Source organism: Physeter macrocephalus, unplaced genomic scaffold (assembly GCF_002837175.3).
Source record: "Physeter macrocephalus isolate SW-GA unplaced genomic scaffold, ASM283717v5 random_19, whole genome shotgun sequence".
Classification (NCBI taxonomy): Eukaryota; Metazoa; Chordata; class Mammalia; order Artiodactyla; family Physeteridae; genus Physeter; species Physeter macrocephalus.
The window spans coordinates 155,375-181,863 of NW_021145305.1; the positions used below are offsets into that span (position 1 = coordinate 155,375).

The 26,489-nt window shown below is 53.6% G+C and overlaps 1 protein-coding gene and 1 long non-coding RNA gene across 6 annotated transcripts in view; both read left to right on the forward strand.

Annotated features, from left to right (window-relative positions):
* The window catches only part of TEF (TEF transcription factor, PAR bZIP family member), a 31,454-nt gene extending 12,345 nt beyond the window's left edge, over window positions 1-19,109 (forward strand). For 3 of the 5 annotated variants that reach the window (XM_007099912.3, XM_007099910.4, XM_028483328.1), the window contains exons 2-4: window positions 843-1,160; window positions 5,740-5,960; window positions 7,141-9,419. In XM_007099912.3, the coding sequence (XP_007099974.1) occupies window positions 843-1,160; window positions 5,740-5,960; window positions 7,141-7,356 (755 nt within the window). In that variant the 3' untranslated portion in view covers window positions 7,357-9,419. The other 2 variants (XR_008616490.1, XR_003678077.2) reach the window with 2 other exon arrangements.
* Window positions 19,110-21,272: 2,163 nt separating this feature from the next.
* Window positions 21,273-26,489, forward strand: part of LOC114484778 (uncharacterized) — a 9,841-nt gene continuing 4,624 nt past the window's right edge. The window contains exon 1 of the long non-coding RNA XR_003678070.2: window positions 21,273-21,409. This is a non-coding gene — a long non-coding RNA (uncharacterized lncRNA). The remainder of the gene's footprint in view (window positions 21,410-26,489) is intronic.

The following is a 26,489-nucleotide window of genomic DNA, read 5'->3' on the forward strand; positions in this document are numbered from 1 at the left end:
TTCCCCTGCATCGGCAGGCGGACGCACAACCACTGCACCACCAGGGAAGCCCCCAGGCCCTCTCTTTTTAAGAAACCTGAAGGGAGTCTGTTTACAAACCCAGCCTTCTTCATTCATTATACACATCTTCCTATGGCTCACTGTCTGCCTGCTCCTGTCTTGGTCCCTGAGGTCTAGAAATGAATCAGACACAATCCCTGCCCTGAACAAGCTCACGGTAATAATGAATGCCTGCTGTGTGCCAGGAGCTCTACAAGACACTTTCAAATGTTACCTCTGATCTTCACCAAAGAGGCAGCTTTATCCTTATCTACAGTGGAGGACACTGAGGCTGGGAGAGGTTGAGTAACATGGCTAAAGTCACACGCCACTGCAGCGGGTGGCAGAGCTGGGATTCAAGCCCCGAGCTGGGTTGCTGTGGAGAAGCACAGCTGGAGGGGACAGGGCAGGAGAGCACAAGAGTTCTCGGCCTGAGAAATCAGCCCTTTCCTAAGATATCAGGAAGGGTCAGAAACTCATTTCCTCCCTGTAGCCTCTCTCCGGCAGATGCTAATCCCACAGCCCATTCTGAATTAACCCTGGGGATCCATCAGGCCTCAGAGCTTATGGAGAGCATACTAGGAAACCCAGGCGTGGATGAGGGTCTGCTGCCACCTCTAAAGGAGATCAGTGCTCCTGGTGCTTGAACCAGGTTATAACTGGAGAATAGAGTGGGCTCTTGAAATTCATGGATGGATCAGGACTCCAAGAGAGGTGGGTCCACCCTGTGAGGCTCACTGCTCGCCTCCTGGGATTGAGTTACCCTCTTGAGTGATGTCTCATCACAGATTTTGTGTCTGCAGATAAGGAAAAGGGGAAGGAAAAGCTGGAGGAAGACGAGGCTGCAGCAGCCAGCACCATGGCCGTCTCTGCCTCCCTCATGCCACCCATCTGGGACAAGACCATCCCATATGATGGCGAGTCTTTCCACCTGGAGTACATGGACCTGGATGAGTTCCTGCTGGAGAATGGCATCCCTGCCAGCCCCACCCACCTGGCCCAGAACCTGCTGCTGCCTGTGGCTGAGCTAGAAGGGAAGGAGTCGGCCAGCTCCTCCACGGCGTCCCCACCATCCTCCTCCACTGCTGTCTTTCAGCCCTCGGAAACCGTGTCTAGCACAGGTTGGTGATGGGCCTTCGGGCAGGGCCACCTGCCACATCCGAGGAAATCTGCTTCCACTGAGGGCTGCTTGTGGCCACGCACCTAGTGACCCCCTCCTCTCAGGGGAGGTCCCAGTGGGCCTACAGGGAGCAGAAACCCTCTGCTCCTCACCCTTCAGCATGGTCCCCCAAGGCTGGACATGAAAACAGCAGTCCCCTCGGCAGCAGCCGGAGCCTTTCTGCTGGTTGTCTGCCGCAGGTGGTTAGCCCGGTGGAGCGGGCCCTCCCAGCCAGAGGCTTCACAGGATAGAAATCCAGTCTGCATTTCCTCAGTGCTGCTCTTCACCCCCACGCGCACCTTGCCACAGATGATTAGGAAGCTCAGGCGACGATAATAATAACAACAACAACAGCTAACATTTATAATATTTAGCACTTACTCTGTGCCAGGCATTAACACGTAATCCTCACAAAAACCTCCTTATGAGACTGATGCTATTGTCCTCATTTTATAGGTGAGGAGGCTGAGAAGTTAGATAACTTGCTCAAGGTAACACAGCTGCTAGGAAGTGGAGGCAACATTGAACCCAGGATGTTTGGCTGTTTAGCCAGGTACTGCTCAGGCGGTGGCATGAAGAAGGCATTTCTGCTGCCAGGACAGACATCCTCTTTGGGATTCCTCCCACATCCTCTTGTCCTTTTTCTGTTTTACCTCTGGAGGTCAGTTGGTTGGTTTTCATGCCCCTGGGTCTCGAACCCACCAGAGGAGGCATGGCCCCTGTTTCAGGGTCTCTGCAAAGCGTTCTGCAGGCTCAGTTCGAGACGTATAGGCTGATGTCTCCCAGGAAAGACCCCAGGAACTGGTGTGGAACCCAGGGAACCTGCACCCGAGGAATTGTCATGCTCGATTTTTTTTTCTTTTTATTTTGGGAAAACGTTCAAATACAAAAGTAAAGGGCTGCTGTAATGAACCTCCAGTAACCATCACTCAGCTTCTATAATAATTAACTTGTAATCTATCTTGTTTTCTATAACCTCTTCCATTCCCTTAACCTGATTATTTTCATTCAAATCCTAGGTATTATATCATTTCATCGATAAATATTTCAATATATATATAAACTATAAGGGCTCTTTTAAAAAACAGAACAAAAATACCAATTTAACATCTGAAATTGACAATAAATCCTTCAACATTCAAACTTCCAAAAAGTTGTCTCATAAGTGTTACTGCTTTCCAGTTCATTCGAATCAGGAGCCAAACAGGACCCACATGTTCCAGTTAGTTATGTTTCTTAAATCTCTTGTAATCTGTGGGGTCCCCTCTCCTTTTTATGTCTTTGCCATTTATTGGTTGAAGAAGCCGAATTGTTTGTCCTGTAAGGGAAGTATTGCACATGCTAGGTTTTTCTGACTGTATCCCTGTACTGCCTTTTAACATGTTCCTCTGCCCCTCATTTCTTTCCTGTAAACTGTTCAGCTTGAGAGGCTTCACCTGATTCCAGCCAAATTTTTGTTTGAAGGCAGCGCATTTTTTAAAAATTTATTTATTTAATTTTATTTTAGGCTGCGTTGGGTCTTTGCACGTGGACTTTCTCTAGTTGCAGCGAGCAGGGGCTTCTCTTGTTGCGGAGCACGGGCTCTAGGTGCGTGCGCAGGCTTCAGTAGTTGCAGCATGCAGGCGCAGTGGTTGTGGCTCGCGGGCTCTCGAGCACAGGCTCAGTAGTTGTGGCACAAGGGCTTAGTTGCTTCACGGTATGTGCGATCTTCCCAGACCAGGGATCGAACCCGTGTCCCCCGCACTGGCAGGTGGATTCTTAACCACTGTGCCACCAGGGAGGTCCCTGAAGGCAGCTCATTTTTGTGCTGGTCAGGTTGTCCTGCAAGGCCGGTTCCATGTGTGGGTAGGGGACAGAGCTGGAAATGAGCCCTCTTCTTACACCTTAGACCACCTAGGTGGCATTTGCCTTTGATTTCGTTTTTAAGTAAACCTTCTTAATGAAGTGTGGCATCCAGAAGTGCCAGTATCATAAGTATACCACTCAGTGAATCTTCACAGAGTGAACTCACCTGTGTAACTACCACCCAGATCAGGATAGAGAACACTGTAGGTAGCCCCAAAGTGCCTTGGGACCCCTCTCGGTCCTTACTCCCCAGAGGTAATCACTATCCTTATTTCCATCACCAAAGATTCATTTTGCTTATAGTCGAATGTTCTATAAATGGAACTGTATATTATGTTCTCTTCTTTTTTTAAACAATCATAAGTTAATTACATTTATACTCTCACATTTATAGCTTCCTATAATTAGCCTTATAGTAACATATAAATCACGTGGGCATCAGTAACTAACAAAATAGATTTACAGAACATACTTATGGAAAATTCCTGTGACAGAGAGAAAAGCCACGATACAGATGAAGTAAGAGTTGTACACATGGTAGAAATGAAAGAGTTCATTTTTCAGTTCCTTCTGTAGAAAAGACATAAGTAGTAGGTATTCTTTTGTGTCTAGCTTCTTTCCTTAACTCCGTTTGTGAAAATCATCCATGTGGTTGCCTGTAGCAGAACTTTGTTCATTTTCATTGGTGAATGGTATTCCATTGTTGTATTGTATGACTACACCACAGTTTACCCACTCTTCAGCTGATGGGCACATGAGATGTTTCTAGTTTGGGTTTGTGCGTAGCACTGCCATGGACATTTGCGTGTGAGTCTTTGGTAAATACCTGTATGCATTTCTGTCGGGCATTTACCAAGGAGTAGAGCAGCTGGGTCATCAGACATGTACCCGATCAGCATTTGTAGATGTTGCCAAATAGTGTACAAAATGGCTGTAGCCATTTATACTTCCACCAGCAGGACAGGGGAGGTATAGTTGCCAGCCTTGGGTGCCTTGACTGTTTGTTGTTTATTCCTATAGTTACCACATTGGTCCCTGTTCATTCACTCCTCTGACACTCATCCTTGTTTGTAATTAACCCCTTTGATAGGATACAATTAGATTATATGCATGATCCAGTTAAAACCTAAGTCCGATCACGTCACACCTCTGCTCAGAACCCTCCAATGACTTCTTTCAACTCAGGGTGAAAGTCGAAATCAGTGGCCCTGTTGACATTTGGACCAGATAATTTTTTTGCTGGGGTTGGGGAGGGCTGTCCTGGGCACTATGGGATGTTTAGCAGCATCCTTGGCTTCTACCCACTAGATGCCAGTAGAACATACCCCCCCATCCTAACATGGTCACATATCCCCTGCAGAACAAAATCGTCCCCTATTGAGAACAACTGCTTTATTGGGATTAAAGGCCCCATGTTTTCTGTTCTGGGCCTTTCCGGTTACTCCTGCCTCTCATTCACTCACTGAAGCCACATTGGTCTCCTTTGCTCTTCCTTGACTATCCCAGTGCTTGCCTGTGCACAGACCATGCACCTGGTGTTCACTCTCTGAAATGTTCTTCTCCCAAATATCCACGTGACATCTAACAGTTTTATATAGATATTTGTAATTTATCTTGTGTAATGTTGGCCTTCCCCGCTAGAATAACATTCCATGAAGGCAAGGATTTTTACTTGTTTTGTTCACTGCTTTGTCTTTGGCACGACAGTTCCTGGCAAATAGTAGGTGTTCAATAAGTACCTGTGGACTGAATAATTATTTTGTGTACTCCTATCAGTAGCATTGAACAAGTAGGCCAAAGGTGTAGATTTTTTAAATAAATTATCTCTAATAACACATAACCTTTGAACAGGTTTTTGTGTGTGTTTGTTTGTTTGTTTTGGCCGCTCCGCACAGCTTGTGGGACCTTAGTTCCCTGACCAGGGATCGAACCCGCGCCCCGTGCAGTGGAAGCGCGGAGTCCCAACCACTGGACCGCCAGGGGATTCTCCCTAACACATAACCTTTGAATTCTGAAAGTTCCTTAAACCCAGTGTCCACTGTAAAGCCACAGCCAGCTAGGGCGGAGAAGAGCAAGGATTCAGAGTCAGCCAGACCCAGACTTAAATTTTAGTTCAGTCATTTACCATCCATGTGATCCTGGGAAAACCATGTCATTTCTTTGAGCCTTAGTTTCCTCATCTGTAAAATAAGGTTAACACCCGTCTCCCTTTCAGAGTTGTTATAAGACTGAATGAGCACAGCCACTGATTTGTCTCAGGGGATTCAGAAATGGAAGCCATTTCGTTATTCAGTCTGTGTCCCTAACCCATTACAGTTCCTGGTGAGATTCAGCTGTTTCTCATTACTTGAGAACTTGAACCCACAGGAAGTTAAGGGGGCACGATGATTTAATGTTTTGCTTAACATTTCTGGGGGGAAAAAAACAATCGGAAAATTTTGTCTTTTTCGAGGGCCTCTGTTTCCTTTTGAGCATTTTGTTCCTCAAGGGAAGAACTCTTTCCGTGTTTGTTGTTGAATTGAATCACATATGCCAGTCTGGTTTGGGGGCTGGTGCTGTTGTAGTTCTTCTTCCCTCCAAGCGGCAATGGCTTGTGCAACCTGGAGGTTCAAGCAGGTGTCTGGGTGTGTGACGTGAGTCTTGGCTGTCCAGTGAGTCTAGACTGTTTCAGGACCACCTGCCTCTGTGTCTTTCAGAATCCTCCCTGGAAAAGGAGAGGGAGACACCCAGTCCCATCGACCCCAACTGCGTGGAGGTGGATGTGAACTTCAATCCCGACCCTGCCGACCTGGTCCTCTCCAGTGTGCCGGGCGGGGAGCTGTTCAACCCTCGGAAGCACAAGTTTGCAGAGGAGGACCTGAAGCCCCAGCCCATGATCAAAAAGGCCAAGAAGGTCTTTGTCCCCGATGAGCAGAAGGTAACCTGGCATATCCACTATAGTGAAGGTACAGTGTTGGTTCAGAAGCCAAGGGGCTGTGCCTCTTCACATTCGATTTCACCTAGAGGACCCTCCCTCCTTGTGGACACATTTAGAAAGGCATGAGTTCAGAGCTTAGAGCCACATCCTGCAGCAACTGAGAGAAAGAAAGGGAGTTGGGTGGCATTTGGCCCCAGCATGACTCCCTGCAGCTTCTCTCTCTCCTTTCTGGCAGCCAGCTGTGCTGACGCTCTCACTTCCCTGGCTTCAGCCCAGCCTTCGGGCAACAGCTCACGAGGCCACGGAAACTGGGGTTGAACAAGCCCTCACTTTGAAGGACAGAGGATAGGTGTATATTGCCATCCCAGGGATTAGCAAGCAGCCTTCAAGCTGGTGGTTTGTAGGAACTGGGAGCGGGGAGAGAGAGGAGGATTTTGCAGTTTTTCCCTTCCCTCTGATGAAAAACTCATAAGAAGGACTTTTCTTATAAGCTTTGGAGTCAGGCAGACCTCAGGTTCCCCATCTGTAAAGTAGGAATAACCATACCTGCCTCTTGAGATGTTTCTGAGGCTTTAATAATAATAACAGTAAATATGGTAAACCTTTATGTGGTCCTTACCGTAAGCCAGGCACTGCTAAGCCAAGCACCTTGTACACATTAACTCATTTTATCCTCAAGCAACTCTATGAGGTAATTACTGTAATTATCGCCTGTTGTAAAGATGAGGGGCACGAGACATTGAGAGGTTAAGGAACTCGCACGGTTCCGCTGCTAGAAAGTGGCAGAACCAAGGTGTGAACTCAGGGGACTGGACTCAGGGTGCCCACCCTTAGCCACAGCCAGAGTGCCTAAGTGAGGCAAGCGTATAGGCAGTGCTTTATGTTGGAGCAGCACAGAGCAGGCCACCAGTAGGCAGAGCGCCCTTCCTTCCACCGCAGATGCCCCCAAAGGCTTGCGTTCTCATCCCGCCTCCCTGGGAAAGGGCGGGCCCCCGCCTCCCCCACCCCCACCCCCCGGTGTCCCAGGCACGTGCAGCTCCTTCCCCGGGGTCCCAGCTCTCATTCTGGCTGGACCACGTGGGTTATAAGAGGAATCGGGTGTGTGCAGTGCTGGCAGGAGGGGATGGTTGGGTTCCCTCATGGGAAAGAGGAGAGACCCACAGAGGACCCTTCCCGACAGGATGAAAAGTACTGGACGAGACGCAAGAAGAACAACGTGGCGGCCAAGCGGTCCCGGGACGCCCGGCGCCTGAAGGAGAACCAGATCACCATCCGGGCGGCCTTCCTGGAGAAGGAGAACACAGCCCTGCGGACGGAGGTGGCGGAGCTGCGCAAGGAGGTGGGCAAGTGCAAGACCATCGTGTCCAAGTACGAGACCAAGTACGGGCCCTTGTAACCCGTGCCCCCGCCCGGGCGCGCTGCCTCACCTCAGACCTCTGCCTGGGACCCCTGAAACCCACCCCTGCGTGGAGACTTATGACTCGTCGTGGGCGCATGGTGGTGCATCTGCCCCAGGAGCCTTCACGTTCAAGCTTCATTATCACATGGCCAGCACGGCGACTTCCCTGGGGGCCAGCCTCCTCCCTGGCGGGATGCGAGAGAATCTACGAGGTGGTGAATCAGCCTTAGTCTCTGTTCTTGGCTGTCTCAGTTGGACCGGAAGGGGACCTCTGGAGCATGGGCTCTTCTTTTCCAGGGTACCCAGGCTTCCCTGACTCTCCCTGCTTCTCCAGCCTGGGCTGTCCCGGCCTGTCTCTGCAGAATGAGTCATGATGGCTGTCGCCCTTACATCTCCTCAGGTAGCAGGGCGCATTTCCAGGCAGGGAGGGTCTGTTGTCCTCCCCAGAAAGTCGTAGAGAAAAACATCCGTTCCCATCTTCCTCAAAGGTAAAAAGACATGCCGGCTCCTCTGTAGTGTCCACATGGGTGCCAGGCCGCAGCGGCTGGCTGGCTGCACAGCCTGGGATGGGCTTTGCGTCTGGGCCTGCAACAGAAGTGCACCCAACCATTCCTGGCTCCCTCACCCCTTTTCTCTGTGGCTCCGAGGCCTGGAAGGAGGAGGCCCTGGTGAGGGGTTCCCTCTGCGTTCCATCCGCCGTTGGGGAGAGACTCCCAGGGTGGTGGTCTGAGCCTTGGTCGCCGTGCATATCTCCTCTCCTCCAGGTCACTTGTGGAGGCCGCCTGAGTCAAATCTGTCCCACCAGACTGGGCCTCTGGGCCTGCTGTTTCTTTTCATCCAGTGACCAAGTTCAGATCTTGGATTTAAAAGAAAAAGTCTCCTCGTCTAGGAAGCTTAACTTCCTGGAGCTGGGATGCACCTTCTGCATGGTGTTCAGAAAACCGGTCTCCACAGCCCCTCACGCTGTAGGTAGGGAGCTGGGGCATGTTTCTCGAGAAGCTCCCGCTCTTTCTTGCTCTGCTTTCCCGTGCAGGCCAGGCCCGAGTCCGCTGTCCCTGAAAAGCAGAAGAGGGCTTCCCAGTTCTGGCTTCAGGATCCATCCCGTGCAAGCGGCCTGGAGGGCGTCACCAGGCAGGACACCTGGTCACCTGGTCGCAGCACAACTCTTTTGGAACAGCGGGCTCTTGGGACATTTACATAGGCTAGAGTCCCCTCGATCCGGGTCCCAGGAGACAGCCACCCATGCAAGCCTGGCTGTGGTGTGGTGCGGAGGTGCCCACCTCCCGGCTGCTCCTTTCTCTTGTGTCCAGCTGGACTTGTCCTTTGGCTCTGCCCGAAAGATTAATTAAGGAGATCCAGGGAAGCGTCTGCTCGCTGCGGTCAGCTGGGGCACCCAGAGATGGGTGTATTTATTTGCTCAGGGCAGGCAGCCTGTGGTAAGGAGGGGTCAGAGGTGACGGGCACGCTTTGTCACATTCACCACTGGCTTTATTTAAAGTGGTGGCTTGGAGTCCTGGGCCTTGACCCGTAAAGACTTTTCATAACAGATGTTGAAAGCAGGGGAAGCCATCCACTGGCCATGGACCACACCCCAGGGGAACGCCACGGCCCTCCAGGGACCTGCACACCCATCTCTCCAGGGGACTTGACAAGGGTCCCTGAGGCCAGGGGATGTCAGCGCCCTCCCTGCAGGCCCCTGACTTTTACTTTGTGGTTCTATGAAAACCATGTTCACACTTTCCACTCTATTGTAACCACAAGAGGGCAGTTGCATCCGGCATGTCAGTGTCCTGCCCTGGGCAGCTCGCCCGCCCGGGCACACTCCCTCTGGTCTGGCCACCCACCAAGAGGGCACTTCTCGTTTTTGTTATTGGTAGAAGAGCCACCAGCTTAAAAGCTCTTCATTTTTTTTGGCCAGAAGCGTATGGTTTGTGTTTTTTTTCAGTTTTTTTCCCTAAGAGATGGACATTTAGTCTCCGGGTGGCGTCCACTTTCCGACCCCAGCGGGTGAGATGATGGCCTGATGTCTCTTCTCTTTGTCCCACCTTCTGCCTGGCCAGTGCCCTCCCCTTCTACACCTCCCCACCGCCGCCAGCCAGTGGGTGTCTGGTTCTCTCCTTACTTGGGAAGAGTGTGGTGCTGGCTTCTTTTAGAAGAGCCCCATTGAGCCAGGAGCCTGGCAGGGACAGGAAGGAGATGTCCGTGGAGGTTAACATCTTGGGGAAAAGGGTGCTCAGGTAAGCATGTCTTCTTCCCAGGCTTAAGGATCAAGTCCTTGCAGGAGGAGAGGGTGGTGCCTACTCAGTTTCCATTGTGGAGTTGGGAGTCTCCTTGACTCCCCGCTGGACCCTCTCTATCTTGGGGCTGACAGCCAAAGACTGAGGCGCCTATGCTCAGATCTTTGACATCCTCTAAAAAGCACTGGAGACTAGAGACGCCAATGTAAATGGCTTTCTATGGGCTTGAAGTGGGCTGGGAAGTGCCATCCCTACCTAAACACCCTGTCTTCAGCCTCATTGCAACCTCAGAACAGACAAATCATGAATGAATGAGCTAGAATGTTGCAAGAATATGCATATGATAAATGTATATCTAGATAGAAAAATACATATATTCAGAGAGAGAGAGCGAGAGAGCTTTCACAATGGCCAGCAGCCTTGTGGAGGACCTGGGTAACTCTTACCCTTGGCCAAAGGAAAGGGTTTGCCTGTCTGGGTCCTGAGGTTGCGGAAGGCACATAGTAGTGAACCTTGACTCGGTAAGCATCACCCTGGTGAGGGGACCTGCTGTGGCCCTGGCAGGCAGCTCCTGCTTGAGGTGGGGTGGCAGGCATGGGGGCCGGCAGAAAAGGGCCCCTTCATGCTGTGCAGCTCTCCATCCAGGGCCCTGGGAGCAAAGGGCTGAAAGCCCCTGGTTTTCATGGCAAAGCCCCACCCCAGAGCTCCTTTAACATCTGTTAATTAAGTGCAATAAATTTTTCTAGAAAATGGCAAAGATGACTTCCAGGTGGATATTGCTGTCTTACAGTGTTGGGGATGCCAGAACACCACTTGGTTTTATTTTTCTAAGTGCATGTGATGTGACAGAGTGTGTGGGGCTCTGCGTCCTCCCCTGGGAGCTGGCATTCCAGCAGGCCTCTCTCTCCTTTACCTTTGCTGGGGAAGGAGGCAAGGCGCAAACGCTTCTTCCCAGCCGGTGAGGGCAGAGGCAGAGCGCAGCCCACTGGCCTTACGTGCGTGTGTGCGTGCGAGTGTGCCGCTGCCGGTGGGCCGGAGTGATGTGGCGGGAGGGAAGCGGGGAATGTATCCTTTTCAAACGAAATTAAATATTTTGAGACGAGAATTGTGGGGCTGTCTTTTCTGTCCTCCCCACTTGAAGGCCAAGTCACCTAACCACGCTGTGCCTCAGTTTCCTCGTCTGTCAGCTAGAAGTCATTTCTGCCCCCTAACCTCACAGTTTACTCAGGAAGGACAAGTATCAGGCCCCAAGCAGTTAGAACAAATAAAAGTGCTGCACAGCTGGTAGAAATACAGGGAACTGCTCATGAAAAGTGTCCCCAAACAGGGAACCCTCCGTGGCAACGTGGAAAAGGGGCTGGTGGTGGGATTCTAGAGGTTTTCCTTTTGCCAAATTTTGTCTACAGCCATGAGACCATCACAATTAAGACAAGGTTATGGGGCTTCCCTGGTGGCACAGTGGTTAAGAATCCGCCTGCGAGGGACTTCTCTGGTGGCGCAGTGGTTAAGAATCTGCCTGCCAATGCAGAGGACACAGGTTCGAGCCCTGGTCCGGAAAGATCCCACATGCCGTGGAGCAACTAAGCCCGTGCGCCACAGCTACTGAGCCTGCGCTCTACAGCCTTCGAGCCACAACCACTGAAGCCCATGCGCCCAGAGCCAGCGCTCCACAACAAGAGAAGCCACCGTGATGAGAAGCCCGTGTGCTGCAATGAAGACCCAACACAGCCAAAAAAAGAAAAAAAAGAAAGAATCCGCCTGCCAATGCAGGGGACACGGGTTCGAGCCCTGGTCCGGGAAGATCCCACATGCCACGGAGCAACTAAGGCCGTGCGCCACAGCTACTGAGCCTGCGCCCTGGAGCCCGCGAGCCACAACTGCTGAGCCCACATGCCTGGAGCCCGTGCTTAGCAACAAGAGAAGCCACTGCAGTGAGAAGCCCGTGCACCGCAAGGAAGAATAGCCCCCGCTCGCCAAAACTAGAGAGAGCTCGCGTGCAGCAACGAAGACCCCACGCAGCCAAAAATAAATAAATAAATAAATAAATATATATATATATACATACATACATACATACATATATATATATATATATATATATATATAAGACAAGTTTATGGACTTCCCTGGCAGTCCAGTGGTTAAGACTCCGTGCTCCCACTGCAGGGGGTGTGGGTTTGATCCCTGGGATCCCTGGTCAGGGAAGTTTGGACAAGGTTATACACAAGGGTGCAGCTATTTGCTCAGCACCAGAACCGTCTTGTTGATCTGCCCAGCATTGGCATCCCCAAGACCCCTACTCAGGACGGGCCCAGGCTCCTGGGGTGGGTGCGGAATAGGGTGTCCCACCCTTGGCAGAGCCTGCTGCAAATTCCCCCCCCTTCCCGCATCTCCACCCGCTCTCCACGCTGCTTCTGCTCGCTCTGTGTGTGCATGTGCAGAGCTGGTGCTGCCTGCTTCCTCAGTGAGGCCCAGAGCTGCCTGTGGACAACTGTGGCTGTTCTCTCCTGCTTCCCGTGCTGCGTGTTGTTAATGCTCAGGGTTCCTGTCGTTTGAGGGACCAGGAACTATTTTGTTTCTAAGGGGAAAAACATGCATTTGGAGTTTGGAGATGGGCTAGCAAGGTGGACTTTTTATTTATTTTATTTTTGGGGGGCTGTGTTTGGTCTTCATTGCTACACACGGGCTTTCTCTAGTTGTAGATTCTTATTGCGGTGGCTTTTCTTGTTGTGGAGCAGAGGCTCTTGGCACGCGGGCTTCAGTAGTTGCAGCACACGGGCTCAGTAGTTGTGGCTCGCGGGGCTCTAGAGTGCAGGCTCAGTAGTTGGGGCGCACGGACTTAGTTGCTCCACGGCATGTGGGATCTTCCCGGACCAGGGCTCAAATCCGTGTCCCCTGCATTGGCAGGCGGATTCTTAACCACTGCGCCACCAGGGAAGTCCCAAGGTGGGCTTTTTTAAATGGCCATTTTACAGTAAACATTGAAGCTCAGAAAAGCAAAGTGATAGGCCCCAAACCAAAGCAGCAGGGCTAAAATTCAAACCCAGGGTGGGTTTCAACTTTTCAACTTCAAATTCCTAGATGGGTCTTGACCTTGGGCTCAGGGCAGTGTCACACACTCCATCTTTTCACCAACCGCAGCCTTGGATCTTTCCATTCCTGACAGCTTACAGAGCCTTCCAGCTCAGCCTCCCTTCCATCCCTGCTCCCAGCATTGTGGGCACCTACCACATTCCTAGGCCTGGGTTGGGTGCTTTGAGGCACTATCTTATTGAACTTCACGGGGGGATGTTGTTACCCCCTTGTACAGATGGGGAAACCAAAGGTTAGAGAAACTTCATTCAGCGAATATTTATTAAATGTCTATTTTGTGTCAGCCCTGCCTCCAGACTTCACAATCTGCTTGGAAAGACAAACGTTACCCGGATAAAAATAAGAGAATGACGGGTTGTGGTAAGTGATGTGGCTGAGAAGATCGAGGATCTGGGAGAGAACGTTTATATTGGACGGGTCAGGGGAGACCTCTGTGGGGGGCATTTAAGCTGAGACCAGAGGATGAATGGATGTAACTCGCCCCCAAGGCTCCCACACAAGTTGGGCACAGAGTCAAGTCCTCAGGCAGCTGCTTTTTTTTTTTTTTTTTTTTAAAGATTTATTTATTCACTTATGGCTGCGTCGGGTCTTAGTTGCAGCACGCAGGATCTTCGTTGAGGCATGCGGGCTCTTCGTTGTGGTGTGCGGGCTTCTCTCTAGTTGTGGCGCACGGGTTCCAGAGTGCATGGGCTCTGTAGTTTGCGGCATGTGGGCTCTAGGTGAGGCGTGCGAGCTCAGTAGTTGTGGCACGTGGGCTTAGTTGCCCTGCAGCATGTGGGATCTTAGTTCCCCACCCAGAGAGCAAACCCATGTCTCCTGCATTGTAAGGCGGATTCTCTACCACTGGACCACCAGGGAAGTCCCCTCAGGCAGCTTCTGACCTCCGTCCATACACCTCAGTTTCCCAGGCAGACGTGGCCAGACCAGCTGGCCAAAAAGGAATGGGCACAGGAAAGCAGTTATGAGAGGACTCAGGGTGCATGGAACCCTGATACCCCAGCCTCCTGTTACTGAGGTTGGGAATAAAATGCCAAGAAGCCTGGGGAGGCAGATGTAACTCAGACAGAACCTTTGGCCCAGGGGTCAAATCTTTAGGCAAAGGCCTTGTGCAGGCCCTGCCCCACCCCTGACCCACCTTGTGGTCTCCAGGGGCTGCTACATGGTTAGCTGATACTAGCCCTGGGCACAGTTGATTGGTCAAAGAGTGAACATGTGACCCTACTGGGCCTACGAGGCCCTTCTCTGAGATTTGTGAACTTGAGGTTTCTCTCTGGAGATGAACTGTTGTAACCCACTGTGTTTTCTGCTCTGCATACAAATGCTCTCACCCACAGCAGAGATTTGTGCGGCCACGGGAAGCACAGGGGCTGTGGGCTCGGACTATGTCAAAGCTGGGAGATGTCTGCCGAGCATGTAGCAGGTAAGAGCATGGGCTTGGAATTAGTCCTGGGATCAGATCTGCCTCCATCACTAATTTGGGGTGTGATCTTGGGCGAGTCACTTCCCCTGTCTGGGTTTCTGGTTTTTTATCTATAGAATGGGCACCAGCCTCACAGGCACCTGGCACAGGGTGGGTGCTCCCCACATGGCAGCTGCTGCTGTGGCGATGCCGCAGAGGGTAGTGAGCTGCACAGAGATGAGCCCTCGAGGCCTGGCAGCTGCCAGCCACGGCAAGAGGTACGGGGGTGTCCCCCGGACGGTGTGGGATGCAGCCACGGCAAGGGGTACGGGGGTGTCCCCCGGACGGTGTGGGATGGGTTGGAGCCGCTCTGTGGCCCCAGGCAAGTGGCTCCGCCTCCCTGAGCTAGCTCCCTCTCTGCAGTGCTACACAGATAACACGCGAGGGTCTGACACAGTCCTCCCTCCCACCCGCCTCCCTGGAGGACAAATCTCGAAAGCTGGACACAGGCCCCCTTCCTTGACTGTACCCAACTACCACACAGCCCCATACACACCCCACGGCTGTGCCACACTGGCCCAGCTGGCAGCTCCTGACGTCAGCACCTAATCCGGGAAAGCTGCCAGCCAGAGACAGGGCTGAGCAGCAGAGGAAATCAGAGACAGGTTTGAAGGTGGGTGCCCAGCCCCCAGCCAGCACTCCCTGCGCTCTCATCAGCTTCTCACTGCAGCAGAGCCTCCCAACCAAGCAGGTTGATGCCGGGACCCCGTGGAGCGGGAGCCTTTAATTGTGAGCAGGGACTGCACGGTACTCAGCCTCCGTCAGCTCCCAGGCTGCGGGTGTCTCCAAGCTGGGCAGGGGGCATCCACTCCCACCTAGATTCCAGGCTGACTCCAAGTCCCTGTGGGGCAGGGGCTTGGGGACCGTGGGGGGCAGGAGGGGCTGGCAGTCAGCAGGGCCAGGTCCCTCAGGGCCGAAGAGCATGGCTGTTTTCCTGGGGTCTGAGTCCAGAACTGCTCGGACCCAGGTCTGCGGCAAGGCTGGGCCATGCCCCCGACCCCAGGCCTCTGAGAAGCTGCTAGACCAAGCTCAAATCGCCCTAAGAGCCTACCCTAGAGGCTTGCCAAGGCTGCAGGGGCGTGAGTAGAGCAAGTGGAGGTGCCAAAAGCTGGGGCCGGAGTCCTAAGCCAGGAGCCGGTGCCCAACCCACCAGACTTGCTGGGCTCCTCCTTGCTCTGGGCCTCAATTTCCCCATCTGCCCAAGAGCCCTGGACTTGTGGATCTCAGTACCGAGGTTCAGACTCGGGAACACCCCAGGCATGGGCAAGCCCAGCCTTCCCTTCAGTCTCTTCTCTGCCTCACAAACTCCTAGTCATCCTTCTAGGCCCCAGTCAGCTGTCACCTCCACCAGGAAGGCTTCACCAACACTCTCGGGAACCAGCTGCTCCTCCTGCATGGTCCCACACCTTCCTCTACAGGCCCCCCGGCCAGGCCCCTCCCTCCCTCACACTTGAGGTAAAGATCCAATGAGTTAAAACTTGTGAAATGCTTAGAATAGTGCCTGACATGGACCTACGGCAAGCAGCCGTAGATGCCAGCTATTATTCTTATCACCACCTGTATTTTATAGATGAGGAAACTGAGGCTCAGAAAAAAAGGAATGACATTTTTTTTTTTTTGCCACACTGCACAGCATGTGGGATCCTAGTTCCCCAACCAGGGATTGAACCCAAGCCCCCTGCATTGGAAGCATGGAGTCTTAACCACTGGACCGCCAGGGAAGTCCCAGGAATGACTTGTTCTAATCCCATATCTTGTCAGTGGTTGAGCCAGGATTTGGACCCAGGCAGCCCAACTCCAGGGCCCTCCCTCTCAGCCTTCCTGCCTGTTACTAGGGATGAAGTGTCCTGCCCCCAGTAACCCAGTCCCTTCCCAAGGGCACCCATCCCATCCCCACTTGCCTGGGAAAGGACATTGCCCCTGAGATTCTCTCTCCCGTGTCATCAGTCCCTCCCTCTCCACAAGATCATTCCATCAGCCCAAAACATGCTCTAAAATCTTCCATCCTAAAAATTAAATAGGGCTTCCCTGGTGGCGTGGTGGTTGAGAGTCCGCCTGCCGATGCAGGGGACACGGGTTCGTGCCCCGGTCCGGGAAGATCCCACATGCCGCAGAGCAGCTGGGCCCTTGAGCCATGGCCGCTGGGCCTGCGCGTCCAGAGCCTGTGCTTCCCCAACGGGAGAGGCCACAGCAGTGAGAGGCCTGCGTACCGCAAAAAAAAAAAAAAAAAAAAAATTAAATAAGCTGAGCCCCCATTGCCCTCCGGCTACCACCATTCTTCTGCTCCCTTTACCGTGAAACTCCACAGGAGTGAGTCCTACATTCACAGCCCCCCTCAGGCTTCCACCCTCCACTGAAGCCACCTTCTCAAGGTCACACTGATGACCACCTTGGTGTTGCCACATCAACCTGGGTCGATCTCAAGCTCATCTTTCTCTGCTTCTGAGCAGCGTTTGGCCCAGTTGCTCACTCCTGCCTTATTGAAACCCTCTCTCCCCGGCTCCAGATTCACCTCCCTCCATGGCTGCTCCTCCTGTCTCCCCGAACTCTAACTGTCAGAGGCCCCAGGGTCAGCAGGTGCCCTGCTCCCCGGGTCATTCACTCTGTTCAAGGCTTGGAGTGCCACCCATGCCCTGGCAACTCCCACAGGTGTCTACAGCCCCATCCTCTCCCCTGGGCTCCAGACTCGTGCCTCCACCTGCTCCCTTGCCAGCTCCACCTTGACCTGCCCAAACGCTCCTGGTCTCCCCAGAGCCACTCCTCAGTTTTCCCTTCAAAGTGAAGGGCCCCACCATTCCTCAGGTGCTCAGAATAAAGCCTTGGGGTCATCCTTGATCACCTGCTTTATTTCACAGCCCCATCCAATCCGTCCACAATTCCTGTCAGTTCTAGAATCCAGCCATTTCCTCCCACCCCCAAGGCCACCCCGTGGTGTCCGAGCCACCATATGTCCTGCCTGGGTTATGGCAGCCTCCTCCTGATTTCCTGTTTTCACCCTGCAGTCTGTCCTCCTCACAGCTGCCTATAACCATCGTCATATCCCGTGGCTCCCAACACACTCAGAAACAAATCCAAACTTGTCACCGCAGCCTACAAAGCCCTTTGAGACCTGGCTGTCTACCTGGTCCACTTCCCCTCCCTCTCCACCCCTGGCACTTTGACCGTTTTGCTCCACCTGGGTCACGCCCAACTCCTTCCTATCTCAGAGCCTTTGCACTTGCCGTTCCATCTGCCTGGAGTGCTATCCCCCAGATCTTCTCAGCCCAGCTGCATTCGCAGTGCCTGGCCTGCCTGGTGCTTGGCACTGTCTGCCAAACCCACAGGGACAGGATGACAGGACCAGGGATGGTGTGGCGGGAGCGCCACTGTCACCACCAGGTGGCGCGGCAGACACATCCCTGGGCGGTGACCTCTGGTCCAGCCTCCAGATTTGTCCTCTCAGCAAAGCCTCGCGGGGCCTCCCGTGCCAGGCGGTGCTGTGAGGCACCAGCTGCCTCGGCCCCGCCCTGCCTGCCCTCCAGCGGCTGCTGGCAGACACTGTCTAGAGGTATCCAAGGAGCCTGGAAGAAGGGAAGGCTGGCTGCCTCCCAGGGCCTGTACTTCTAGGCTCTTTCTGGGGAGGGAGTAGACGTCTAAGCCTGAGAGGGACGTGTGGGGAGAACGGGGGCTCAGCCAGAGCAAGGTGTCTGGAATGAGGAGTTCTGGGGAGGCCTTGGACTCCGAGTCTGCCCATCGGGCCTGGGTTTGCAAGCCACCTGCTTCTGTCCTCTGTACGTCAGCACTTGCCCAGCCTCCCAGAGCAGCGGTGAGGAGTCAAGGCTCAAGTCATTTTCAAATGGATTTCTCCAACAGAACCTCATTTTTCAGCCACAGTCTTCTCCAGAAGGCCAGCATATGACACTGATAAAAGGGGTGTTGATCAACATAAGTTTCCAAGCTCAGGGTGCTGAAAGGTCCTTAGTCTAAAGTCACTTGAGAGGGTAAGTGTGTGACACGTGATGGACACACCCTACCCAGGGTGGTGTTGAGGGCCGTGGCCCCCCTGGGCGCTGCCCCAGCACTCCGTCTATTTCTGCAGCTGGTCTGAGCGGCACGGCACCAACAAAGGCTTGAGGCCCGCAGGCAGAAAGCTGGTTTAAAAAATGAATTCAAGAGTGGGTATGTGGATACGTATGACTGATTCACTTTGCTGTACAGCAAGAAACTAACACAATATTGTAAAGCAACTATACTCCAATAAAAATTAATTTGAAAAAATGAATTCAAATCAAGACTTGGTGACAACCCCAAGGCCCGGTCACAGATTCCAGGTGTCTACAGTGCCTGTCTGACGACCCCCAGCCCTGGCTGTGGGACCCTGGCAAGTCCCTTGCCCTCTCTGGACTTCAGGAGGCACAGGAGGCCATGGTCTACCTCCAGGGGCCCATCTGTTTACCTTGGCAAGTCTGGATTTGGTGATCAGAGACATTTGGCCAATGGCCTGGCTCCGCATGGCCCTCAGAAGCCTGGTGGATGCAGTCAGGTAAGCAGAGCATGTGTGAAGAGAACCTTCAAGGAGGGGCCTGGGGGCTTGGGCTGTGGGAGACAGGGTAGGCAGGGTGGGGTGGGGTGGGGAGGGCGCAAGTAGCTGACCAAGCCCTGAGAGTTTAAAACTAAACCCTGCCTGGGGCTTCCCTGGTGGCGCAGTGGTTAAGAATCCACCTGCCAATGCAGGGGACACGAGTTCGAGCCCTGGCCCGGGAAGATCCCACATGCCGCAGAGCAACTAAGCCCGTGAACCACAACTACTGAAGCCCGCGCTCCTAAAGCCCGTGCTCCGCGACAAGAGAAGCCACCGCAATGAGAAGCCCGCACACTGCAACGAAGAGTAGCCCACACTCGCGCAACTAGAGAAAGCCTGCACACAGCAACGAAGACCCAACACAGCCAAAAATAAAATAATAAAATACGAATAAATAAATAAACCCTGCCTGAGTGCTGTCAGCTACAGCCAGCCATGGCTCCCAGGGCCTGGTGACATCATCAGGGCACAGGATGTCCCTGGCAGTGACTGGAGGTGGCAGAGGGGACATGGTAGGACAGAGGGGGTCCTCATCTGCACTTCCTGCACCTGGGAGTTGTTTGTGTTTGGGGAGAGCCAGCCTGGGTTGTCACCATCCAGAGGGGCTGCCAGGGGTCCCTCCTCCCCCAACACTTGGGAGCATTTCATTTTGCATCTGAGAAAAATGAGGCCCAGAGACACCGTGACTTGCCTGAGGCCCCTACTTAGAGCGATCTGACAGCTCCAGAACTGGAAGCCAGCAGTGCTGGCTCTCAAGTAGTGATTCTTGAAGTCTGGTGGGCATGGGGTGGGGGACCATTTGGGGAGAAGGCTCACTTGGATGAGGGCAGCGGGGAGGCACCAGCTGAGCAGGTGCCTAGGTCTGTTCTCAACATTGTTCAGAACAAGCAAGCTCCTCCTGCCTATCCATTTCCTCTGCTCCTCACCCTGATCCCAAGGAGGGACTGGCAGGGATTAGTGCTGCCCCCATTTTATAGATGAGGAAACTGAGACCCAGGGGCACAAAAATCACCTACTCCAGGCCTCACAGCACATCACACCCAGCTGGAATGGGGTCCATTCTCCCCTGGCAGTCTCCAGCTTGAGCTTCTAGAGCCAGAGTGGGTGTAGGGGGCTGCCATGGGGATACAGGGAGGGGTGGGAGGGAGGCCCTGCCACCTCTGCTGTGGCGGTGTCCTGTGTTTAGCTTCCCTCCCATCCCTCCTCTTCCCCATTCCTCCTCCATGGGCTCCAAGCCCCCATGCATTCAGGACCAAGTCTGGCCTCCTCGCCTGGCCAAGGCTCACCCTGCACATCCAGCTTCATCTCTCACCATGTTCCTGACACTCAGCCTCACCAAACTGCTCATAGATTCCTACAGAGATTGCTATTTCAGGCCTCTGAGCACTTGAACAAGATGTTCCTGCTGCCTGGAATGCCCCCTCCTGTATCTTATCTTCCTGGGGAATTCCTATTCATCCTTCACAATTCCGCTCTGAGCCTTCATTGCTCCATCGAATCACAGTTATGATTGTGATTGTAATCGCTATATGTTTGCTGCCCGCCTCTCTTCCTGGACTGGCAACTCTTGGGGCAGCAACAGTATGGTACTCCGCTCTCCAAGCCCAGTGTCTAGCTAGCGCTTGGATGAAGGGATTAAACTGAGCCTTGTAAGGCGGGGCCAAGGCCCACTTTGCAGAATGGTGGGGTTTGTCCCTTAGTTGGCGTTAAAGGGCTTTACTGGTGGAGGTGGGGTGTTGCTCAGAGTCCACAATTCATTCTCCGGCCCAGTCTCCCAGGCTACCCTCCCCACAGGCCGTCAATTGCTCTGCCCAAATCTCTCTCCCCTGCAGGGTCTTTCCATCCTGCTCCATCAAATCAGAGCAGGGGCAGTCCCAATTTGCCACCCTCCTGCTGTTTGCTTTCTCCCTCTCCCAAAAGCAACCACAGCACAGGCCGCTCTCAAATCTTAGAAAGGCTCAGGATTCTCCTAGGGAGCCTGTTGCAAATGCAGAGTCCCAGGCCTCATTCCCGCGAGGCCCATTCAGAGGGACCTGGTGCGGAACCCGGGCATCAGCATTGTTAAGCAGCCTCCCAGTGGCCCAGATGATCCTACTTTAGGAGCTTCCTGGGATGCAACACGGAGACCCAAGATAATGCCCTGACGAGGGGCAGGGAGGGACAGCGAGTGCCGTCAAGGTGGGACTCGGGGCTGGGGACGACCTCCGGTGGCAGTTGCCAGGCCTTAGGCACAGGGCTTTCTCAGTCCACCGGCCAAAGGTGGGCCCAGCGGCGAGCGGCATTTGCCGCACCAGGTGTGCCTGCAGGCCTCAGCGCCGGGCCTGCTGCCGCCTCCCTTCTGTGCTGGGGAGACAGACGCGGATATAAATAACAGCGAGGCCGGGCCGGATGAAGTAAGTGCGAGCAGGGAGGCAGGAACGGCCGCCGGGGAGCGGGGGAGGCAGAGGCGCTCCAGCGGGAACGGGGCGGCGCGCGGCTGACGCGGGCCGGGAGCTCCCTCGGGTCCCGGGTGACCTTCGGGCGAGGGGTGGGGGGCGGCCTCCAGGCCTCCAGGCGGGTCCGCGGCTCTGCCGAGCTCCCAGCCAGGCCCGAGCCCGGAGGTGTGACAAGGCCTGGCTAGGGGCTGCGGAGGAGGCTGCGGGGCGCCGAGGCCGGGCACTGGGGAGCCAGCGAGTGGCTCTGAGCAGGAGACTCCCCACGGTGAGCGGCCTCGGCCACCCCGCACGCCCAGCCCGGGACTCGGCGAGTTCGCCGCGCCCGCTCTGGGCCTCGGTCTCTCCAGCTGTAGGCCCGCCGGGTTCCCCAGCACTCCCGGGCAGGAGCGGGGAAGGGAGCGCGGAGGGGGCTGCCCTACTGTGGAGAAGACGGAACAGCCTGGCTCTTCCCGGCAGAGGGCGCCCCCAGCGCCTCCACCGCCTCGAGCGCCTCCCTTCCCCTTGCCCTGCGCCGGCGCTAACGCCCGCCCAGCCCCACTTCGCCCCGCCCCGCCCCGCGCCCGTTACGTAACCCCTCCCCTCCCCCTCCCCTCCCCCTTCCCCCTCCCCCTCGTGCTCGGCTGTGGTGTGGGGCTGGGAAAGGAGAGGCCAGGGCCGCCTCCCTCGGCGCTGCCTTGCCTGGCCCGGCCTCCTCCCCTTCTGCTTAGTGCCCGAGGGGAAACTGAGGCAGCTGTCCAGCAGGGCACAGCGAGTGGGGGTGCACGCGGGGATGGGGGTAACCGCCCTCGCTAGGATCCTTGGGCCCCCAGGGGAGCCCAGACTGCGGTGAGAGCCCCAGCTCTGGCTGGGGCCACGACTTCCTCCTCTGAACAAAAGTTCCCTCCCTGGCCCTGACGTTGGGGGCTGTGGAGGTCCCCTGCTGAGGAGTCTTCCGCAGCTGCTTTTCCCATCCCACTGTGTGTGAGCCACCAGTATCTTGAATTCTAAAAGTCAGGCAGTGAACCCAGTGGTGACTGATACCTCCACCTACCCTCTGGGTGACCTTGGGTAAACTGCCTCTCTGAATCTCACTGTCCCCACCTATAAAATGGGGCTGCTCGCAGGCCCTCCTTCTAAGGTCTTAGGGAAGAACCCCGCATTTCAGCACCTGCTGAGTACTTTGCAAGGTAACTGTGAACTGTCCTTATCCTCCACTCACCCCTCCCAGGGCCTGGCAAAGTGCAGGACCTGGGCCTGGCCCTGGGCTGGTAGGCGGTGCCCCGCTGGGCCAGTCAGCTCCCAGTGGACCTTGGCTTTTCCCCAGGGAGCACGTGGTCCAGGTCTGCCCTGTGGCGTGGCCGGCAGCTGCAGGTGAGTCTGTTCCTGAAGGGCCCGCTGGTGCAGCACAGCAGGCCCTGCCGGGCTGCCCTCGCACAAGACCCCTGGGAGCACCTGGGGATCCCCTGCAGTGCCACCCATGGTCTCACTCTCTGAGGTAGCCCACCCAACACGTTTTGAGCACCTTCTAAGAACAGGCTTTGGGGTGAAGGAGGTATCTGCCCAGACCTCTGTGCTGCTCAGACACAATGGGAGCCTCAGTCTCTTCATCTGCAAAATGGAGATAATCACACCTCCCTTCCTCCCCTCTTGCTTGGCCTCTGCCAGGATGAGACGAAATGCCTCTAACCCTGCTCACCTTTATCGGGCCTGGAGTGTGAGTCCAGGGCTACATGTTCATTTTACTTTCAAACAGCAACTTGAGGTGAGAATTGGTGTCCTTTTACATTGGGGAAACCAAGAGGTGGAGTCACTCCTCCAGGTGGGGTGATCAAAAGTCCTGGTTTGCCCAGGGACAAACACACTTTCAGTGGGAAAACTGGGAGTCACCAGGCCACACAGCTCGCTAGTGACAGTGCCTGAGTCCAAAGTGGCAGTCCGACTCCAGAGGCCATGTGCGGCAGCACCAGACTGTATTTCCCTCCATCAGTATTTGCTGAATGTACCAATGAATCTCCTCCTGCACCTGCCTCCAACCCTTGCTGACTACCGTGGCTCGTATATCAGGATCTAGGAGAGTCCTATGGGAAGCAACTGAGGTCTCTGGGTTCTGCTGCTGAGTTCCTAGCACCCCCTTGGCCCCTCCCTGGTTCAGCTCTGCCACAAGGAACCCCCCAGGGTCCACCCATCAGGCCCTTCCCCTTTGCCCACAGGGGAGGCTGGGTTCCTACTGGGGGAGCCACTGCCCCCTGATATCAGCTGTGTCACTTTGGAGCTCAGTTCCCTCACCTATAAAATGAGGGTGATAAAGCTGCTTTCCGGTTGCTGCTGGAGATTCAAGGCAATGTAGGTAAAGCTCCTGGCACCCCGTAGGTTCTCAATATATGAACATTGTTATTGTTGCTATAATGTGGTAATTATAGCAAACTATTCCATCAAGGGCTTCCTCTGTGAGGGTAACTATCCTAAATGCTTTCCAAGCATTGAAGCCCAAAGAAGTAGACACCATTTTTCAGGTGGAGTTCTGTGTCTCAGGGAGGTTGTGACCTGCCTAAGGCCACAAGAGCGAGCAGCAGGGCTGCCATTTGCAGGGTTCTCTACTCTTGGAGAACTTAGCTCAAGTTACTGCAGCTGCTGGTGATATGGGGCAACTAGGGCACAGGGTAGGGAGGGATTGCTGAGGTCCCCACAGGGCGCCAGGCCCCCTGCCTGCCTCCAGGACAAGCTGGTCCTCTGCTTGCCCAAGGTGGCAGGACAGGTTGTAAGAACCAGCCCTTTGCTCAGGCCAGGCTGCTCCCCCCGGCCGCCCCCACCGCCATTCGGCCGGCTCCCCGAACCCTCTGCTAGTCACTGTTCCCTGTCTGCCAGCCAAGCTCTGGAGCAGTCCAGGACATTGTGTCCAGAGAGAGGGCCAAGTGGGCCCCTCGCCCACGGCCGATGACCTCCTGCCCCGCCCCTCTGGGCCTCAGGCCAACCTGGCCTGTCCCCGGGCCTGGCACGCCTCAGCTCCTCCTGCCTCACTGCATGCCCTGCTGAAGAGGGGTGCCCGCTGCTCCAAACCTTCCTCTCCCCAGAAGGCAACCTTGAGTCCTGAGGGACAGGCTCCCTGGGGTGCCTTTCAGAGGAAGGCAGCTGGGCTCTTGAGAAGCCTATTTTCCTGCTCCTGGCAGTTTTGCTCTCCCTGTCCCCAAATCCAGCCAGAGCAGGTGAGAGGCCCCCTTGGGCAGAAAACCGACTGCGGGGCCCCGTGCCCACACCGAGACGTGAGAGGACACAGCCTTATCTCCCCCGACCCCTGCCCCCCGTGGCTAAGGAAGCTGAGATGCAGAGCAGTTTGTGCAAAGCCCCACAGCGGCTGAGAGTTAAGAGTTCACCATGGGGAACAGGAAGGCGGCCGCCCCAGGGAGTGAGGGGCAGGGAGGAGCTGCACCTGCTCGGAGGCGCCCTCCTCACCACCCGCTCTGCCGCGTTCTCACCATGTGGCGCCCTTTTGTTTCCCTGAGGGTATTTTTCTCATTTGTTTGTGAGGTTTACTATTTATCTTGCCCACTAGAACATGAATTTGGTGAGGGCAGGGACTTTGTCTTGTCCAACAGCTTCATCGAGGAATAATTGATAAACTATAAGCTGCACATACTTAAAGATTATAATTTGATAAGTTTTGACATATTATATACCGTGAAACAATCAAGATAATGAATATATCCATCATCCCCCAAAACTCCCTTGTTCCCCACTTTAATCCTCCCTTCCAGTCCCTTCCCCTCCTCCTCTCCTGTCCCCAAGTAACCACTAATCTGTTTTCTCTTGCTACATGATTAGTTTACATTTTCTAGAATTTTCTATAAATGGATTGAGACAGTATGTGTGGTTTTTGTTTTTTTTTTTTTTTACTAGGGCTTTCACTCAGCATTAATATTTTGAGCTTCATTCATGTATCAGTGGTTCATTTTTTTGGTCTTTATTTTATTTATTTTATTTTTATTTTTAATTTTTTTGTCCGTGCCACGCGGCATGCAGAATCTTAGTGCCCTCACCAGGGATCCAACCCCAGGCCCCCTGCGGTGGAAGCGGAGAGTCTTAACCACTGGACCACCAGGGAAGTCCCAGTAGTTCATTTCTTTTTATTGCTAAGTAGTATTCCATAGTGTGGGTGTACTAGAGTTTGTTCAGCCATTCACCCCATGAACGACATTGGGTTGTTTACATTTTAGGGCTAACACATAAAGCTGCTATGAACATTTGTGTACGAGTCTTTGTATGGACAGTTATTTCCTTTTCTTACGGGTGAATAGGAATGGGATGGCTGATCATATTGTAGGTAGATGTTTAACTTTTAAAAAAATTAAATATTTTTAAATTTTATTTATTTATTTATTTAGTTTTGGCTGCATCGGGTCTTAGTTGTGGCACGCAGGATCTTCGTTGAGGCATGCGGGATCTTTCGTTGCGGCGCTCGGGCTTCTCTCTAGTTGTGGCGTGCAGCTCTTCTCTTCTCTAGTTGTGGCATGCAGGCTCCAGGGCGTGTGGGCTCTGTAGTTTTGCGGCACGTGGGCTTTAGTTGAGGTGCGAGCTCAGTAGTTGTGGCACTCGGGCTTAGTTGCCCTGCGGCGTGTGGGATCTTAGCTCCCTGACCAGGGATTGAACCTGTGTCCCCTGCATTGTAAGGCAGTTCTTTACCACTGCGCCACCAGGGAAGCCCCAGAAGTTTAACTTTTAAAGAAGCTTCTAAATTATTTGCAAAGTGGTTGTACCATTTTACATTCCCACCAGCAGTGTATACAAGTTACTAATTCCTCCACATCGTTGGTAACACATGGTATGGCCTGTCTTTTTAATTTTAGCTATTTTTAAAATCATTTATTATTTTTCCAAATGTTCAATTTGATTTAACTTAAAAAAAAAATCTGTTTATTTATTTATTTATTTGGCTGCGGCAGGTCTTAGTTGCGGCATATGGACTCTTAGTTGCGGCATGCAGGCAGGATCTAGTTCCCTGACCAGGGATTGAAACCGGGGCCCCTGCATTGGGAGCGCGGAGTCTTACCCGCTGGACCACCAAGGAAGTCCCTTAATTTTAGCTATTTTAATAGGTGTGTTCGTTGTGGCTTTAGTTTGCATTTTCCTAATGACTAATGATGTTGAACATCTTTTCATGTGCTTATTTGCCATCGATATATCTTCTTTTGATATAGTCAGATCTTTTCCCAATTTTGTACTGGATTGTTTGGGTTTTTTTTGTTTTTTTTAGTTTTTTTTTTTTTTTTTAATTTAATTAATTCATTTTTGGCTGCGTTGGGTCTTCATTGCTGCGTGCAGGCTTTCTCTAGTTGCGGCGAGAGGGGGCTACTCTTCATTGTGGTACGCGG